The sequence below is a fragment of the Numida meleagris genome, chromosome 1 (genome assembly GCF_002078875.1).
Source record: "Numida meleagris isolate 19003 breed g44 Domestic line chromosome 1, NumMel1.0, whole genome shotgun sequence".
Taxonomy (NCBI): domain Eukaryota; kingdom Metazoa; phylum Chordata; class Aves; order Galliformes; family Numididae; genus Numida; species Numida meleagris.
Window position 1 is genome coordinate 75,562,117 of NC_034409.1, and position 18,515 is coordinate 75,580,631.

General features: G+C 44.8%; 1 protein-coding gene across 1 annotated transcript; it reads left to right on the forward strand.

Annotated features, from left to right (window-relative positions):
• Positions 2,742-18,366, forward strand: LPCAT3 (lysophosphatidylcholine acyltransferase 3). The gene is made up of 13 exons (XM_021395776.1): positions 2,742-2,949; positions 12,212-12,319; positions 12,428-12,534; positions 12,687-12,780; positions 12,902-12,939; positions 14,018-14,196; positions 14,580-14,688; positions 15,643-15,729; positions 16,049-16,215; positions 16,847-16,994; positions 17,484-17,642; positions 17,760-17,886; positions 18,018-18,366. Exons 1-12 carry the CDS (start codon positions 2,757-2,759, stop codon positions 17,874-17,876), a joined length of 1,506 nt encoding a protein of 501 aa, XP_021251451.1. The 5' UTR covers positions 2,742-2,756; the 3' UTR covers positions 17,877-17,886; positions 18,018-18,366.

The window sequence follows — 18,515 nt, forward strand, 5'->3', positions numbered from 1 at the left end:
TTTAGTAAATTAGTTTGTTTCTCCTCAGATTGTTGCCGCTGTTCTTTGTTCTCAGGGCCATCTCCCTACCCTTTTCCCCTTTCCCCTTTTCCCGGGACGTGGGCCCTTGGGTCCCCCGTCCCCTTTGTCACGGAATCGGGCCTAACGCCCTTAAACCGTTGACAGGTATGCTACAGAAACAGTAGCATGGTTGATGCGAAGTTACAGCCTCACCTCTATAGCAAGGCCATTGGCCACGGAATCTCCTAATCCTCCGTGTATGACCTAATTTTTTATGGAAAAGGGCTGGGAAGGGAGAAGGAACAGGAAAAGGGGAAGGATGAGGGGAGGGGAAGAGATACATGGAGATTTAAGGATGTTTAAGGCACAAACACATGGTTATCTTTCCCTGTTATATTTTCCCATTTTTAGATACATAAAGCTTACGAACTTAAAAGCCAGATGTTTTGTCTGTGCCTTATTGTTTCCACGACCTCGTTGGATCTTTCTTATGTGAATGGTCTCATCACTTATAAACCCATTTGTGCATTTTTCTGAAATGCTTTTATCAATGACATGGATTTTACTGAAATGTTATAACAACAACCAATCAATCAAGCAGGATAGAGACTTTAAGAGGCTATAACTCCAGAAGAAGTATTAAATCTGTAGGATTATTTAATTTTCTCAAACGTGGCAGAAAGTTTGTTTATGGAGGGGATTCACTCAGCAGTGATGCCAGCAGACCCGTCTCTCTGATCTGGTTCTCCACTTTCATGAAACCTCTACAAACACTGCAGCCCATTCCTTGTCAAATATGTCCAAGGGAATGATATGTTCACAGAAACCTCACTGACTTGGGAGGAGTTTGAAACCCCTAACTTTGCACAAATAAACAAATGGATATTCAGTCAGTTATTGGGCTTTACAAAAAGTTTAGCTAACAGTGACCAGTTAGGATGAACATGACATCCCATTTGTAAACTCAAACAGGCTATCTAGGAGGGTTTCTAACCCCCTGCTGACCATCCTGGCCTGCTGCTCCACACTGCACTGCCTTTAAGGGACATGTGGAAGTTAGAGTTGAGACCTTCCCTTCTTCAGCACTTCCTTACTGCACTGATTACTCCTCATTCTCATTTTTCTCACCTTCTCTCAGCCTCGGGGCACTGTTGAGTTGTCTTCTGAACATCTCCGAGGCTGAAGATTTCCCAGACGAAGTACCTCTTCCCATGGTGAACAACCCTTCAGTCTAATTAAAATTTCCCATGTGATAGTGTGAAACCATGGCTTCTTGCCATTTCACTGTGGACCTCTGAAGGGAGGCTTAGTGTTCCTTATGTTCCTAAGACATTGCCTTTCACCTCAGGTGCAAGGCATTTGTTTTCTGAACATTGTGAGGTTTCTGTTAAACCGTTACTTCATTTTTTCCATTCCTTATCTATGCTAGCTTCTGCACTCTGACTTCTGCTGTACTGCTCATCATATGGAGAAACTTGTTCTCTTTTTAGACAGTAGTCTTTTTTCTTCACCCTATCTGTCTCTCTCATTTTGCCACTATGGGGCAAAAAAAAGCACAAGGAAAAAAAAAAACACAAAAAAGCCAAGCCCACAACATATAATTTAAAGTGAAACTGTGGTGAAACGGATGAAGACAAATGATTATTCCCCTCCATACGGCACTGATAAAGCTGTATCTGGTCCACTATGTGTTCTCTAGCAAAAGAAAGATGGGAGCAAACTCACCAGAGTCCAGTGGAAGACCAGTACTGAGCAACCTGCATTTTTTAGCCAGGAAAAGGGCATGGGGGTAAGGTTTGTAGCCTGGCCTTCTGAGTCAATGAGGCCTATGTGAGCACATCGCCAGATCTGACAAGGAGCAGGATCTAACAGCTGCTACTGCCAGAAGGCTGGCTATCATGAGGACGGAGATGGAGCCAGGCCCTTGCCAGGATAAGAAGCAAGGGGCATAACATGCAACAAATGCAATTCAGAGTATAACCAGGAACACCCTGGTTAAAACACTCTGGCTGCCTGCGGCCAGAGGCCTGCTGAGGGCCTTCTCACCTAACGGCCCGGGCCTGTGCCTGCGCTGCCAGCTCACTTTGGGCAAGACTGGAGTGACACATAAAACGGGAGCGCAAATGACAGGATCAGCTCCACTGCACCTGAACCCGGCACCGAGGAGGAGGACTCGCGGGGTACCCACAGGGCCCCCGTAGCACGAGTTGACTAGAAACTGTGCGGCAGAGCCACCTAGTGACTGCACGAGCCGGCTGCCGCACGGACAGAACGCCACGGCGCTCGGTGGGGGAAGCGACCCCCTGGGGGCACAGCGGCTGGGCTGCCCTCCGGGAGCCACCGCGGGCGCTCAGCAAGGCACTTGGTCCCCAAGCGGCGCGGCGGCGGGGCCCCACGGGCCGTGGCCGCGCTGCTCTGTCCCGTTCCGCTCTCACGACCGTTAGCGCCACGCGCCTCTTGCCCGCGAATAACCTCTACCCAACCACATCCCCTACCCCTCCCTGCCCGGCTCTCTCCTGTCCCGACACAGCCAATGGGAAGGCGACCTCTCCTTCGCCAGCGGGGCCCCGCCCCCGGCGCTCGGGTCGAGCCCCGCCCTCGGAAGCGCTTTCTCCAATCATTGGCTAGCGGGGACACCTCGCGGCACCGCCCACTCGCGGTGTAACCTTTGCCTTAGTGAGCGCAAAGCCCCACCCCCCTGCCAACGGCTGTCCAATCGGAGGCGCCGGGTGGGCGTGGCCGGCGCGGCGCAGCCAATGGGCGCGGAGAGGGACGAAAGCGGTGCGGGGGCCGCGGTGTTGGTGCCGCTGCTGGGTTCCAGGAGCAACCGGCCGGCGGGGCCGGCGGAGAAGATGGCGGTGGCGGGGTCCGGCTGGAGCCTGGCCCAGGCGGCGGAGGCCCTGGGCTCGTCGGAGCAGGCGCTGCGCCTCATCGTGTCCATCCTGATGGGTAAGGGCGGGCGGGGCCGAGGGCTCCGGCCCCGGGCAGGGACCCCATAGTCAGCGGGGCCTCTGCGGGCAGAGGGCGGGCGGCGGGGCGACGCGTGTCCGGGCGCGGGGCGAGGCTGTCGGCTCGGGGCCAGGAGGGCGAGCCCAGCACCGGGACCTGTGGCTCCGGATAGCGCGGGGAGGGAGGGCGTCCTGCACACTGTGGGGTGAGCGCGATGGAGAGCCGCGTCCAGAGCGCTGCTGGGTGCAGAACTTTGTTGGCGGCGTTCTCGCCGGAGAACAGAGTATCCCGAGCTGGGAGGGGCACACCGTGAGCACTGAGACCAGCTCCCGGCACCGCGCATCAACACCAAAACTCAAACCCTGTGTCTGAGAGCGACGTCCGATGCTCCTTGAACTCCGGCAGCCTGGGGCTGTGACCGCTGCCCTGGGCAGCCTGTTCCAGGGCCCCACCGCCCTCTGGTGCAGAACCTTCTCCTAATGCCCCAGTGGATGTGCCGGGTGCTCCGGCACATCAGGTCCCACAGGAGTGCGGGTCCAGAGAGGTGCATGCTAGGGAACCACAGGTGCATGGAGCTTCAGTATGGCTGGGGTTGACAAGGTCCTCTGTGTCCATCTGTTCCACGCTTTGCTCAAGCAGGGATACTCATAGTAGGGTGCCTGAGACGTGGCCCTGTCCAAGCACCTCTCAGCCAAGGGACAATATTGGTGTCTACAGCAGCAATGGGAGTGTGCAGGAGTGGCTTGTGCACACTACCAGGTAGGGTGAGCGAAGCCTGCCGTCTAAGTGGCTAGAAGAACTGGCATGTTGTCCTGTGCTCCACCTGTGGTGTTGCAAAACACATGCTTCTTATGCTTATCTGAGCACATTAAGTTAGAAGTCACAGGTAAAATGGTCAAGGCAAGGCTAGAGTCAGGATGTGGCTAACAGCCGTGGAGGTGGGTGTTAGAGCTCCCAAAACATTCATTCAAGTGTGTTTTCACAGGCTGCCTATAGAAATCTCTGGGGATACCTAGGAAACTTTGAGTTTTGGGGGAAAAAAAAGGATGGTGTAATCACCCCGAAAGGAAATAAAAGCTTTTCGTTGAACCTGGAAGTGTATATGGGGGCATATGGCAGCTACTGCGCGAGATGTCTGACAAACAGCTTTCTCTAACTGAAAGTGTATTTTTTGAAAGAGAGGAAAAGTTGTTTCACTTGGCAACTGCAGTCTAGACCAGACTTACTCGTGCTTGATTTCATCTGCAATAACATAAAACCAAACTGAAACATTCTTCCCATCAAAGGTAGATATGGGGTATTGAACTCTCAGAAGTTGCTGAACTTCTTTATAAAAAAGAAGGAAAAAAAAGTAAGTAATAAGAAACACATACAGGACATGCAGATAGGTCAGCGTGAATTAATGTAGGAGCTCTCCCCAGCTTCTCCCACATGTCTCTCTGACACTTTAATTATAAGCTGATTCAATTTACTTTCCTGGCAGAAACCTAAACCAGAAAAAGCAGATAGGCTACTACTGGGCGAGTCAGCTGAGCTAAGCAAGGGACTTGTCCAACAAGAACTGATTCAGGAGAAGTGCTGGAAAGTGTATGTGGTGGCAAACACATACTGTAGAGTGATGCATTTGCAGAACATGCATCGAACAGTTCTTAGAGCTTCTTACTTTTGGAAGCAATAAACTAGAACATGACATTGGAGGGCACTGTTTCCTGCTTGGTGTCCTATGGGTGAATAAAATCCCTTATTACTTTGAAATGAACAACAGCTAATTTACCATCTTAATCACGAGATGCCCACTGCAGTCAGTAGATTAATCAAGCCCATGATTTGTGGGTATCATTACAGCTGTTTGATGCTCAGTTGCATGAAGTCTCAGTGAGTCTTTTTAATTTGTATTAAAAGTCTTGGGACATGAGCTGGGAGCCTGCTTATGTCCTTTTTCTCTGCATCCCCAAAATGTATACTGAAACAAAAGGCTAGACCTGCACATTTCCCTGACCTTTCTCCTTACTTCAGTGTTTCTTAATTGCATTCAAGAGAAGACATAACTTCAGACAGAAAGCTTAAGGGCATGCAAAGCAGCCTTGCCTACAGTTTGGTCCGCATGCAAGTCATGTAGGCAGTCAGGCTGAGAGGATTGGCTCCAGCTTTCCTGCTTAATGGATAGGTAGTAAAGCATTGTATGATGGCATTCAAAGGAAGTGCCAAGCACCACTCTAGAGCAAAAGGAGAGTGAGAACAGTTTCTTAACCTAACACTGGCATTAAAAGAAATGCTCATTTCATTGCAGCTTAGCTTAGCTTACATTCCTCTTATTGTTACTGATGGCTTTAAGCCTTTAGTAAGGAAACTGTTGTTGATGACCGCTTCATAGGATGGAGTGGGGCAAAAACGAAAGGCGTTTTGAAAAGCTGGAAATTGTGTTAGGGTAAGTAAAGTGTCGCTTTTTCTTGACTTCCTCCATTTCAGGTGTTTGCAGGGATTCAGGAAGAAAATTGTTTTTATTGCCTGCAGCTAGTACTGCTGAGTTACATCAGAACGAGACAATGAGGATGAAGTATGATTTTGTGTTCCGAGCGTGGATTAAAAAGTTGTTGTTGTTCTCTTCTCCAGTGATGTGGTTCACCATCTAGACTATGCAGTTCTACTGCAACCACTGTCTCCAGGGTTTCACTGCTCAGGAGATCACCAGAAACTGACAAAAAACAGCCTTCTGAAAAATGGGAAGAATTGCAAAGGACTTTGCAACTTCTTGTTTTAATTTCTGGAGAAAGCTGCATTGTCTTTGAAAAAATATTCTGAACCAACTCTCTTGATTCACAGTAAGAACATTCACTTAAACGTGATCTGAAGTAAGCAAAAGATGTCATTTAAAACTGTTAACAGTCTGTCAGTGTAAGGCGGGGGGCCGGGGGGGGGGGAAGTAAAGATAGGGTGAAACGATAAGGAGGAAGGAAGAGTAACCAAGAACAAAAAATTGAGTGATCCTAAAGAGCGGCGCATTTCCTCAGCAAACAAATAGAGATTGTTAAAGCATGTTTCTGAGTAAACAATGGGGGTTTTTATCGCCCTACTGTATTTAAATCACCGCTACACCTTTTTTACATCCTGTAAATTTGAAGCAAAGAATAAAATGTGAGTGGAATCCATTACTAAGACTGTACAGGATTAAAAACAAACTTCAGACTTTACATGTGAATGTTTGTATACACAAACTTTGAAGAAATTAGGCTGCAATTAGGCAATATTATAGACAGTATTACTTGAAGCACAGTTCTAGTAGGTTCTAGTAGTATCTAGTAATTATCTAGTAGTAGTAGTAGTCTAGTAGTAGTTCTAATTTTAAAAATTGAGATATGTTTAAGTCAGTTATATGAAATTGCCTTCTAAAAGATGTATTCCACTTTATTCTTTGCTACGTGCAGGGCCCAGTGGGCCTTCACTAAGTGCAGTGTTTTACCAGGAGAAGTCTTGTCTGTAAGTCAGCGTGGAAAACTCTAGTGTTCTTAGCACCATGCTTACAGAGTTCTGGTCACTGAAGTAAGCAGGCTGAGCCAGTGTTGCACTCACTTCTTGGAGGAGGAAGGGAGGGAGCACCTCCAACTATGGGAAAAGAGAAGAGGTTGTCCTTTCTTCTGTGAAAGGAGACTGGCTTCTTTCCTGCTGTCACTGTTGAGGGTGTATGCCAGGAACCGGGAGGCCTTGACACTGTCTATTTTAGGCTTTAGGTTGGCCTTACTTCTTATGTGTAAAGTAGAGCATGATCCCCAAGAACTGGAGGTGTTGATCTGGCCATACTACCACACTGTCTTGCAAAGTTACCTGGCACGTTCCACTGCCTCACATGGTGGTGGGGGCAACATGCTGTTTACAGCTCTGAGCCAGAACTGACCTGCTGATCAACCCAGACCTGCTAGGAACACTACTGGGAAGTGTTCCCTGTTCTACAGACACAGCAGTGACACATAGGAGTTACGCTTTTCATATACATCCCAGAAATCATCTGCTTTGCTTGCAAGCGAGTATTCTGTCCTCATCTTCCACCTCTCACCAATGGTTTGCAGGCATTTTCTTTGAGTTTTCTTCAGCCTGGCTATATGGACGTAGCACCTGTTGGAGTGTATTTTCAGTTCAGTTTCATCTGAAAGGAATCCTGCTCACATGCTTTGAGGTGGTTCCACTGTGCAAACTGAAGCACTATAAGTGGACGTCAAAAGTACACTCTTGTGTTGCATTAAAATTCTCACATATGTGCACCGATTCTTAAATAAAGTTTGGAGTTCTTGTGGTATTATAGGGAGAAAGAGAGAACACCTTTGAAGTCAAAATACTAGTTACGGCTTACATTTTAACACATCTTTTTTCCCATTGTCCCTTTCCTTTTAGTTTTAGCGCTCTTATAAGAATACAGAGACAACTGGTCTGCAGGATTTTAACAAAGGTAGAGTTAACTGATCAGCAATAGGAAAAAGAGAAAAAGTATGAAGGTGAAATGGAGTAAGCATATAGAAAAGGAGAAATAAAAGGAGCAAAGATTTAAAAAAATAAGAAAAGGCTTCTAGTGTTCTTATTTGCAGTTTCATCTCTAGAAAAAGCCAGGCACCTTAATCACACATTCTAGAATATGGCAAATTTAACAGTATTGGTTTTGCTTGGAATTAGTCCTGCCTAACCCAGCCTCTTAATCATTTACATTTTTGTTCAGTTAGATTCTTGTATTTGTGGACAACCTTGACATTGTGCAGCAATCCACTACTTTCCCAAATGCCTGTGGCAAAGAAGCTGTTCCATTCTAACTCCAGGGTTCTCTTAACCAGAGACTCTCCTCTTGTTCCCATAAATTCTTCCATATTTCTTATCATCAGGGGCATGTCTCAGCTTTTACATCAATTGCTAATTCCTTGCTATAAAGAGTCTTACCTAGAGGCAAAAATCATCTGTGTGTGCAGGCAACTTTTCAGTTTGATGGTGCGCAGAAGAGGAGAATTACCTTGGATCAGAAGGTCGCCTTCTGTTTTCTCCAGGAGTATTACAACCACTTTTCCTGTCTCAGTCAGCTCTGCCTGAGAGCTGCAAAGGATGAATTTGGCAGACCGGGAGTGGTTACGCACCGTCTCCGCAATGAGGAGTGGGGCTTCTATTCCTATTGTTTCTGAATGGCAAAAGGAAAGCTGCATGGCGTCCTGAATCCAACCTACCTAAATATGACAGCAAGTTTTCCAAATGGCAACACTAATTTCAGTAACTGCTCTCCTGCCTTTCCTGTGTTAATTCATGCTCTTTCAAGGCCTCCGTGGTAGGGTGGGAGTGCTGCTGCTGTTATCAGTAAGAACAACTAATGTCTTAATAGATGGGAGTGCTCTGAAATGGACAGGCCACAGCAGAATGGCCACTGATAGTCAGTATCTTCTGCCACGTGGGGGTTAAAGTTTATATCTGCGGTGTGGAATTGGCCCAATTGTAAAACTGAGAAAATGATCTGTGTGCAGGAAAGCTGTAAGGAAACTGTAGTCCACAGTAACAGCAACTTGTTCTGGTTATCAGGAGAATGTGGGCTGACACTGTGACTTTTGACCGGGAGTTGTACCTATGTAGGACAAGAGTGGGCCTTAAATGTCTAGCTTTCTTAAAACAGACATGCTGTGTGTATTAGCAGCCCTCCATTTACGAGGGCTTGTAATTTTATTTTATTTTTTTAATTAGAGCAGTGTTACCCAAACCATTATATGATTTCCTGTGTGGGGTTAAAAAGAAATAAGCATGACAAGTGAGACAGGGCTATTTAAAGAGCAGGAACACTGGTTGAGGATGAGAGAAAATGGGCAAAATTTCAGACTTTTACAGTTTGGAGGTACACTAGAGTGTTCAGACACAATTCAATTCTGTCTACAGAAATTGATGGAAACTTTTTTCTTAATAAAAACTGAATATTTAGCAAGATTGCACTGATTTTTGAGAAAACATTTTAAAACCAAAACTGTTGATTAGCAGCAATAAATTGTACTTTGTCTATATTTCTAATCTTATTTTTCTCGTTCTTTTTCAAAAGGGAAAAATATTTTTCCATTCTAAAATCAAGCATTTTAACTTTCAGTATGAGCCAATGGTAACACTTCTTAGTTTTTTTCTTTACCACTTCTGATTTTACAAAGCTGTGGGCAGTTGTTAATAGGTTTATTAAACTTGAATAGTATCTGTTTCACAGGAAAATTGAAATGAGAAAAAAGGTATCTGTCTATATGTTTCTGAGCTTGAGGCTGATAGGCAATGCCTTATTTTTTAATCATGTGAATTGTTCTAATTGTTTGAATTACTCTTGTATCCCAAGAGAGCCCGTGTGCTGAACTCTCTCTGACAATTACCTCTTTCCTCCTCGGCTGGCTTTCAGGGATGATAGAGGAAGATGCTGCTGAATTGTGCCAAAAGGCAAATGCCGTGGTGGATGTGATAGGGTTGGAAGAACCGGTCAAAAGTAGAGCAGGAAGGGAAAAGAAGGTTTGAGTAAGGCATTTTGTATAGGAATTAGGAGCTGTTCTTGCAAAAGGGAGAGCAAGGCTGAATGAGCATCCAGGAGCAAGGTTGCCAGGGTCTGTGGGCGAAGAGTTGTGGAATGTGGAGACTGGACAATCATTCAGCATGAGAAAGAGTCTGCAAAGTGGAAACTGGTGCAGGTCACAAAATGAGGAAGGAACAGTAGCAAGGAGGAAGGGCAGAATGAGAGATGGCAAGAAGCTGAGGAAAAGGGGAAAAGCAGTTGAGTTTCAAGAAGAAAGAGGTACACAGCTGGGCTCAGTAGAGTGTGCTGCATTCCAGGATCTACAAGGTAGCCCAAGTCCCAAACTCTGTAATTCCCTCATGAGGGATTTGGGGGAGAAGGGAAGGACCAGAAAATGCCTCTAGTCATCTCCTCTGCCGTTAGCACTGACTGCAACACGTGTACTCGACATAACACTACAGTTTGTAATTTCCTCTCACGGTGTTTAGATTTGGCCTTACTTACTGGAAAGCTTCCATCCATCAGAAGCTGCTCAGCAGAATGTGCATTTCATTACTTTATTATTGCAGCATATAAAACGTGACTACTTACTGCTACTATTACTCCATTAGTTCAGGTAGCAGACATCTATCCGCTGCTATGGACTTCAGCTAGGCTAATAAGTAGTGTGGGCACCAGTACTGTGATGATTTTTCTGGATTTTTTGGTGGGATAGATTTGTTTGTTTTGATTTTAATCAGGATAACAGAACACAAGTTTGCAAAGTAAAGCAATCGTATATATTTCTGACATTTCATAGCCAGAATTAAGGTTGCTTCTGCTATCCCAATTCAACTTCCTTACGCATATACCTTTAGAAACACCAGTTGCACAAACAGACTTTCAGATACTTGTAAGATGGACAAAACTTTCTATGTCAGTATGTATTAAAACATATTTGTCTCATATGTGGCAGAGTTTATTGTATGCTTCATGAACCTCACTTAAACCCTTAAGACAACAATTTAATTTACTCATGGGATTTTGTATGGCCCATCTCACCATACTACCAGAGTGCTTCGCAAATGTTTACTTCTCACTAGAGCCACGGATAATAATCTGGAGTCATTCCTAAACTGGGACACGATCTAAAACATGGAAAATGCGAGGAAAAAACCTCCTTCTGCTTATCTTAGCTACTCAGTAGGAAATGCTTCTTACTTTGATTTTTCAAAATACTGCATACGTAGTCTCAGTGGATTTTAGTTACAGCTTTGTATACACAGTACTCAACAAATCAGATGCAAATCTAAAGTAAGAGAGTCAGAAAATAAAGGATGTATGACTGGAGGTCACTTGGGGAGCACTGGGATTTAAAATGACAAAATCATTGAATCTTAGAATGGCTTGGGTTGGAAGGGACCTCAAAGCCCATCCAGTTCCAACCTCCCTGCCAAGGGCAGGATTGCCACCCACTAGTTCAGGCTGCCTAGGGCCTCATTCAACCTGATCTTGAAAACCTCCAGGGATGGGACATGCACAACTTCTGGGCAGGCCTGTTCTAGCACCTCACTCCTCTCAGTGAAAATTTTTCCCTGACATCTAATCTAAATGTCTCCTTTTTTAGTTTAAAACAATTCCCCATTGTCCTGTCACTATCTACCTGTCAAAAAAGTTGACTTCCCTCCTGTTCTCTTTGTGTACTGGTAGGCCACAATGAGGTCTCCCTGGAGCCTTCTCTTCAACAAGCCCAGCTGCCTCAGCCTGTTTTCATAGGAGAGGTGCTCCAGGTCTCTGATATCTTCATTTCCCTCCTCTGGACCCATTCCAAAAGCTCCACCTTTTTTTTGTGCTGCGGGCCTCAGACCTGGATGCAGTACTCCAGATGGTTCTATCAAGGGCAGAGTAGAAGACGACAATTGTCTCCCTCACCCTGCTGGCCACCACTCTTTGATGCAGCCCAGAATACTGTTGGCCTTCCGGGCTGCAATTACGCGCTGCTGGTTCATGTTGTTTTTCATCTACCAGGACCCCTAAGTTCTTCTTGGCTGAGCTGCTCTCAAGGAGTTCTTCTCCCAGTCTGTACACATATCTGGAATTTCCCTGACCTGAGTGCAATACCTTGTTGAATCTCGTTAGGTTAATGTGGGCCCACCTTTTGAGCTTGTTTAGGTCCCTTTTTGATGTTATCCCTTCCCTCTGTTGTATCAACTGCACCACTCAGCTTAGTGTCTCTGCAAACTTGCTGAGGGTGCACTGAATCCTATCATCTGTGTCTTTGACAAAGAGTACTGGTCCCAAGACAAACCCCTGGGGGACACCACTTGTCACCAGCCTTCACCTGGACATAGAGCCATTGACCACAAAGTTACTCAGCATCATATGAGAGGTCATTGAGGGGGAGCAGGGACTGAACTTTGAGGACAGTGCAATGGTATTAACCATAGCATTTCTCTCCTCTCCTCTCCTTCTTGTAATATTCACTGTATTTGTCACAGAATTTGGAAGAGTGAGAGAGTAGTCCACTGAAGTCTGATTCGTGTATTTCAGCAATACCCCTCCTCACGTAATGCGTAAGGCCAGAAAATCCACTAAGTCATCTAGCATCTATCCCCCTAGGTGAAAATACAGTATCAGCAATTATACCATGACCTGTATTGATGATGTACCTACGTCAAGTGCATGTTCCTAATAGTGTTCAACAGAGCTATAATCTGGACCATTACAAATGTTGCTGCTTGCCTACAGTAATTTACAACTCTTCCGTCTTTTTCCCCCTCTATTCAGGATATCCTTTTGCCTTGTTCCAGCGCTATTTCCTCTTCCAGAAGGAGACCTACCTCATTCATCTCTACAATGTGTTCACAGGACTCTCAATTGCTTACTTCAATTTTGGTAAGATGAGCTTCAGAAGAGAGGGCTACTAGGCCCAGAGCTTGCTGCAGTTTGGGAGGACCTGGAATGGGAAAATCTCATTTTTGCTTCATCTCTCTCTCTGCACAGGGATGCAGTTCTTTCATTCCCTGCTATGTGTCCTAATCCAGTTTCTCATCCTGAGACTTATGGGTCGCACAATCACTGCCGTCTTCACCACGTTCATCTTTCAGATGGTAAAATTCCCTTTCTTACTGCATCAGTTTGTAGAAAGAGCTCTCTGTTCAGTTTTGCACTTCTCAATAGCAAATATGGGGGGGAAAAGTGGAAACAGATCAAAAACTGCTGGAGGTTTAGTTTAAATAACCCAAATAATGGTTTCTTTCAGACATACCTTATGGCTGGCTATTACTTCACAGCCACAGAGCACTATGACATCAAGTGGACAATGCCACATTGTGTCTTGACTCTGAAGCTGATAGGTAAGCAATGCTGCCTTGTTATCTTTTGCATTCTGTAAGCCATGCCTTTGGGAAAAGAAGACTGCTTGCTCAGCCCAAGTAGTCCATCATAGATCTTCAAATGATTGTTTCTCACCTCCAGGTCTGGCCATCGATTACTATGATGGAGGAAAAGATCCGGTGAGTAAAACACAAATTCTCCTTCCTTCCTCTTGTTTGCTGTTCCAGTGATCTAGAAGCCAGAAAACCAAGTTCAAAGGATTTAAATTAGTAAGCTGCATTCATTGTTTGGCAAAAGCCAGAACTGAGAGGGGAGTTATCTGTGAATATCTGACAGCACTGAATTCCGGAGTGGAAAAAGATAATTTGGAACAGAAACCGTAGCAATTACAGATGGACAAAAGTTGCTTCAGCACTGTATTGTGTCAAAATATTATTCTGCCCCCTTCCAAATTCCCCACCATCTGCTTCCCCCAAATCTGTTGCTTTAGATTCCCAATCTCCTATGCTCTGTGTCTTGTGGGTAGTACTCCCTTGACGTGCAAACCATCAGCACTGGATCTCAGCTCCCATCTTCCTTTCTTTTGTTTAGACATATCAATCTTTTTGGATTTTTGCCCTTTACCATTTGTTAGGGCCCTGTTATGAAAGCAGATTAAATGGTGACAGAAGTCGTACAGCACAGTGTGTGGGAAAGGACAGAACACTTGTTACAATCTCGTAATCCTACTTCAAGTGTCTATGTTCCTCACCTCCTGTTCAGGGCCTGACCTAGTGTTCAGCGTCCATGCAGTCACCACTAACTGCAAGAAAAAAAATGTTCATCTGAAATCTCTTAAGCTGAAGTTTCAAGTATTTGAAGACATTGAATTCTTGCATCAAGAAGTAGGAACTGTAGGACAGCGTGGTCTGGGTACATGCCATTGCAGTCAGGGACTGGTAAAGGTCAGATACAGAGCTTTTACTATGCATCTGCACTGGCAGGGATGCATGTTAATAGATCTCTTCCTTATTTTGAGCTTTTTTGGGAATATAGACCTGTGCAACTGGTCTCAGCTGTTTTGGATCTTGTTGCTATTTGGAGTGACTGGACATAGAGAGGGGTGAGGAGAGGAATGAACATGAAGTACAAAGTGAAAAGTTCCCTGTGTGTGGAGAGCAAGAACTTAGACCATAAAGGAGATGGGCTGAAAACATAACATCCAGAGCTAAGTATGACAACCCTTAGGATGATGTTAATCCAATCCCTTTGGTGCAGGAGTTCCTGACCCCTGAGCAGCGTCGATTTGCTGTCCGGGGAGTTCCTACCTTGCTGGAGGTCTCAGGATTCTCCTATTTCTATGGTGCCTTCATGGTGGGGCCTCAGTTCTCCATGACAGACTATCAGAAACTGGCAAGGGGTGAGATGACTGACGTTCAAGGCCAGAGACCCAATAGGTAATGAGATCCACTTAGCTCCTTGCTTTCCTAAGATCCCAGAATGCTGAATCCTCCATGCATCCCCTGCAGCAGAGTGCCTTCTTACCTGGACACTGAAATACTGTGACTAAAAGTGATTTTTAAGAGAAGGCAGCTGTTCAGAAGTTGCTCACAAACTCTGCATAATTTCCTAGCATTGTTCCAGGGCATGAATGTTAACATTTGACTTGTTTAGTACAGACTCAGTCCTGACCTGGTATGGTCAGCACCCCAGCTTCCAAGTAGAGGCATCTGCTGCAGTGGAATGTGGTGACCCCCTATCACTGTCCCCCCAAACTCCTCATCTTCCCTTCTGTTTTTAAACAGAGCTTTTCCTTGACCTTCATATTTTTCTTTCTCAGTTTTGTGCCTGCTCTCAAGCGCCTGAGTTTGGGTCTCTTATTTCTAGTGACCTATACCTTGTCAAGCCCATACATCTCTGATGAATACCTCATCTCAGATGATTACATGGTATGTATATATTTGACAGTTCTGATATGTGGAAGAATTCTACTTCTCTGGAGGGCACTGGGTCTACAAGAGTAGAGGAAAGTCGGTTTCTTTTTTTAGGTTTGCCTCAGTTCAAAAAGATAAGTCAGCAACTGGTGATATGCCTTCCCATAACTGATTTGGCTTTGCTGTCTGTCCTATGGATTCTATTCGATGCAGAACAAGAATGTGTTAAACTGAACTGAACCAAATAAAAACTTTTATAAATAGAGAATTCATCTTGGATATTACAGCTGTTTTTGGAATCCTAACATGTATTTTGTCACTTTTTAATAACTGTTTAACCATTACACACAAAGAACTCTGCCATAGTAGTTTCCAAGGCTTTTTAAAATTTGAAGATGGAGGTTCACTGTGTAGACTTTATTAGGCGAGCTATCCTTGACTACAGACTAGCTTTGAAAGAAAAACTTGATTTGCTTCTCTCAAGTGTTATTTTGTGTAGAGGGATGCAGCAGCAGATTCTGCAGATTGACTCATTTGAATTAGAAATTTACAGAATCTTTAAAGTTCTTTGAAAACTCCTAACAAACAATTCCTATCTGCAGATTATGGAAACATAGAATCCTTAGAGTTGGAAGGGACATTTAAAGGTCATCTAGTCCAACTCCCCTGCAATGAACAGGGACATCAGTCCCTGTTCAGTCTTTCTGTGACAGTGAATAAACGAGGGTATCAATTCCAGCAATGATTATGCTAATTCCAGAGTACTTGTTTTGGTACAGTCAAATATCACCAAAGGAAGTAAAAAGGTGTATGAATTCATGTAACCCTGCAGCCTAGTAGTCCAGTTCATTTAGTGTCTCAACACAGTGATTAGATAAAAATGTAAGACAGTGATGAGATCTCATCTATCCACATTATATGTAGCCAGAACTCATTTATTTTCATTTTTATTCTCTTTTATCTCTGCAGGAGAAGCCTTTCTGGTTCCGCTGTTGTTACATACTGGTCTGGGGCAAAATTATACTCTACAAATACGTAACTTGCTGGCTTGTTACGGTGAGTCAGAAGTATTTCTAGAAACAAGACAAATGAACAAAGTTAGCATCTTTGAAGTTACAAAGTATGCTTTTGGACTTAGCACTAAAAGGAAGCAATTCAAAAATCTAGATATCAATGCAAATCAGCATATTTTGCTATAAGTAAAGCAAAGGCTAACCAATCAAAAAGAGATTTTAACCCATTTTCTCCATCTGCAGTGGTGCCATCCACTGAGCACAGGATCAGAACTTCCCCTGCACTGCCTTTCCAAAAAAAACCCCAAAGAGCTGATGTACTCTTCTCATCTCTCATCTTTCTTCTGTGTCTTTTTCCATAGGAAGGTGTCTGCATCCTTGTTGGTCTAGGGTACAATGGGAATGACCAGAGTGGAAAACCTATGTGGGATGCCTGTGCCAACATGAAGGTCTGGCTGTATGAGACAACGCCTTTGTTCACGGGGACCATTGCTTCTTTCAACATCAACACCAATGCTTGGGTAGCCCGGTGAGCAGGACAAATTTCTGCTTCTGTAATGTCAGTAGTACCTATGTCAACAGAACCACGATCATAAGTGGAGAAGGGAGTACTTGGCATCTGCTAGTTCTCAGTTCTCACACTACTCCTTCCACATTTTGCTGTTGGCTGCTGTCCCATTTGAAACACCTTACTGATTTGGGTAGATCTTTTGATCCAATTAAAAAAGGCATTGAACAGAGGCAACAAGTCGAAGATGGCAGAAGATGGAGGGAGGAGGTCAGAATGGAACTAAACAGTTTTACAGTCAAACAGCTGCCTAACTGCTCTAGCAGCTGATGCAGTTTGGCAGCTGTTTCCTGCTTCTTCATGCTGCCTATGTGATGACACAGATTTTGGTTCAGATCTTGCTGGACCACAACTGAATTGTAAAATGTCTTCATTTCTGTGAGCGTTGTCAGAAGAACCACCTATCCCCACTAGCTGGCATTTCTTTAAGATAAGGACTGAAGCGTAAGTTGCCCTGATAAGGGGAGCTGTCTTGCTGTTTCTGTTACCACAGGGAAACGTGAAGACGTGGTCCCCTGGGCCTTGCATCTCTGACATGGAGAGGGAAGGACAAACAATAAACTAGAAGCACTTTGTTTCTTCTCTGCTCTAGCTACATCTTCAAGCGTCTGAAGTTCCTGGGTAACAAACTGCTGTCACAGGCACTGGCCCTGTTCTTCCTGGCTATTTGGCATGGACTACACTCTGGCTACCTGGTGTGCTTTCAAATGGAGTTGCTCATAGTCATCGTTGAAAGACAGGTGCGCTTTGTCTGACTTACCAGAATGAGGTCACCTGCATTAGCCTTTTCCCTTGAGCCTGGAAACTGCCACACTGAAGGGCGTAATAACTGCTCACTTAGAAATTGGTGTTCACACATGATACTGTTCTGTCCAAGGGTTCAGTAGGTAACTAGCTTATACACTGGCAAGCGATAGCTTTCTTCCCGTCAGCTTCTACAGTGCAATTGGCACATGAGCACAGTGCAACTGAAGTGCTTGGCAGCTGGGAAGGCTGGAAGACGAGCACGTGAGATGAATGCCTCTGCTAAATCTCCGATAATGAAAGAACAATATTCCATAGCTAGCCTTTTCTTTTTTGATTAAAACATCGAGAAGGATAGGGTACTTATTTAGTTTTTCATTGAACGGTTGCTTAAGTTAATTGACAAGGTTGCTTTGGTTGCAGAGCCTACACACACAGCCGTAAGACATCCAACTAAGGAAAGCTTTATTTTTTCTTTAAATTAGGTTATAAACCTTGTTCGGGACAGTCCTACTTTAAGCACTTTGGCCTCCATCACTGCCTTGCAGCCTATTTTCTATGGGCTACAGCAGACTAACCACTGGATGTTTATGGGTTATTCTCTGGTGCCATTTTGCCTTTTCACCTGGGACAAATGGATGAAGGTATTTATTAACCTTAAACACGCAGTCCACTCAACCAACCCCTTTTACTCCTGCTTGCCCTCTCACGTGGTCTTAGCTGAAGTCTGCTTGCTGATCCTTAACTTGTTCTCTTTCCAGGTGTACAAGTCTATTTATTTCCTTGGCCACGTGTTGTTTTTCACCTTATTACTGGTGTTGCCTTATATTCGCAAGTTACTTGTGCCACGAAAAGAAAAGCTAAAAAAAGCAGAATAACAGCCAACAGGTAAGGTTGTACTACTTTCAGGGACACCTGGTAGGAATCCTACACTCGGACTAGGAGGTGAAGTGAAACAGCAGCATTACAGCCCTGAAAAAAGACAACTGAAACAGGTCTAACAGCTCTTTCTTTTTCAGATTGTACCACCCATGCATTTGTAGGAGTTAATTTAACACTCCAGAAGCAAAGCGTCACCTGCCACGTTTGCTGTGTTGAAGTATGACTTTTTTTTCAACGTGAGGAGGGGGAAAAGAGAAAGCACAGGGTCAAAGACCCAAAAGGAGGGGAATGGAGTTGTCTCCTTCCAGACCCTCCACTTTCTGTATGTTGCCTTATCTCTGTGCCGCCCTCCAGTGGACACTCTCGTCTCTCTGCTGATATCAGATGATTGTAAACACTCAACGCAGGCACTATGTTGGAATGGAGCTACCCTCTGACTTTTCTACGTTTGTCATCCAAGATAAAGTTGCTCCTGTTCTTTTTTCATATCGGCTTCAGCTCATTTCCTCCAGGGTGCATCCGTGTGGGAGTCGCAAGCTGTCACACACCACAGAGAAAGAGCTGCTGGGCCCAGCTAAGAACTTTGGTTCCACAACAAATTTGGATTTACTACCAAGGGTGATGTCCAGGCTGTT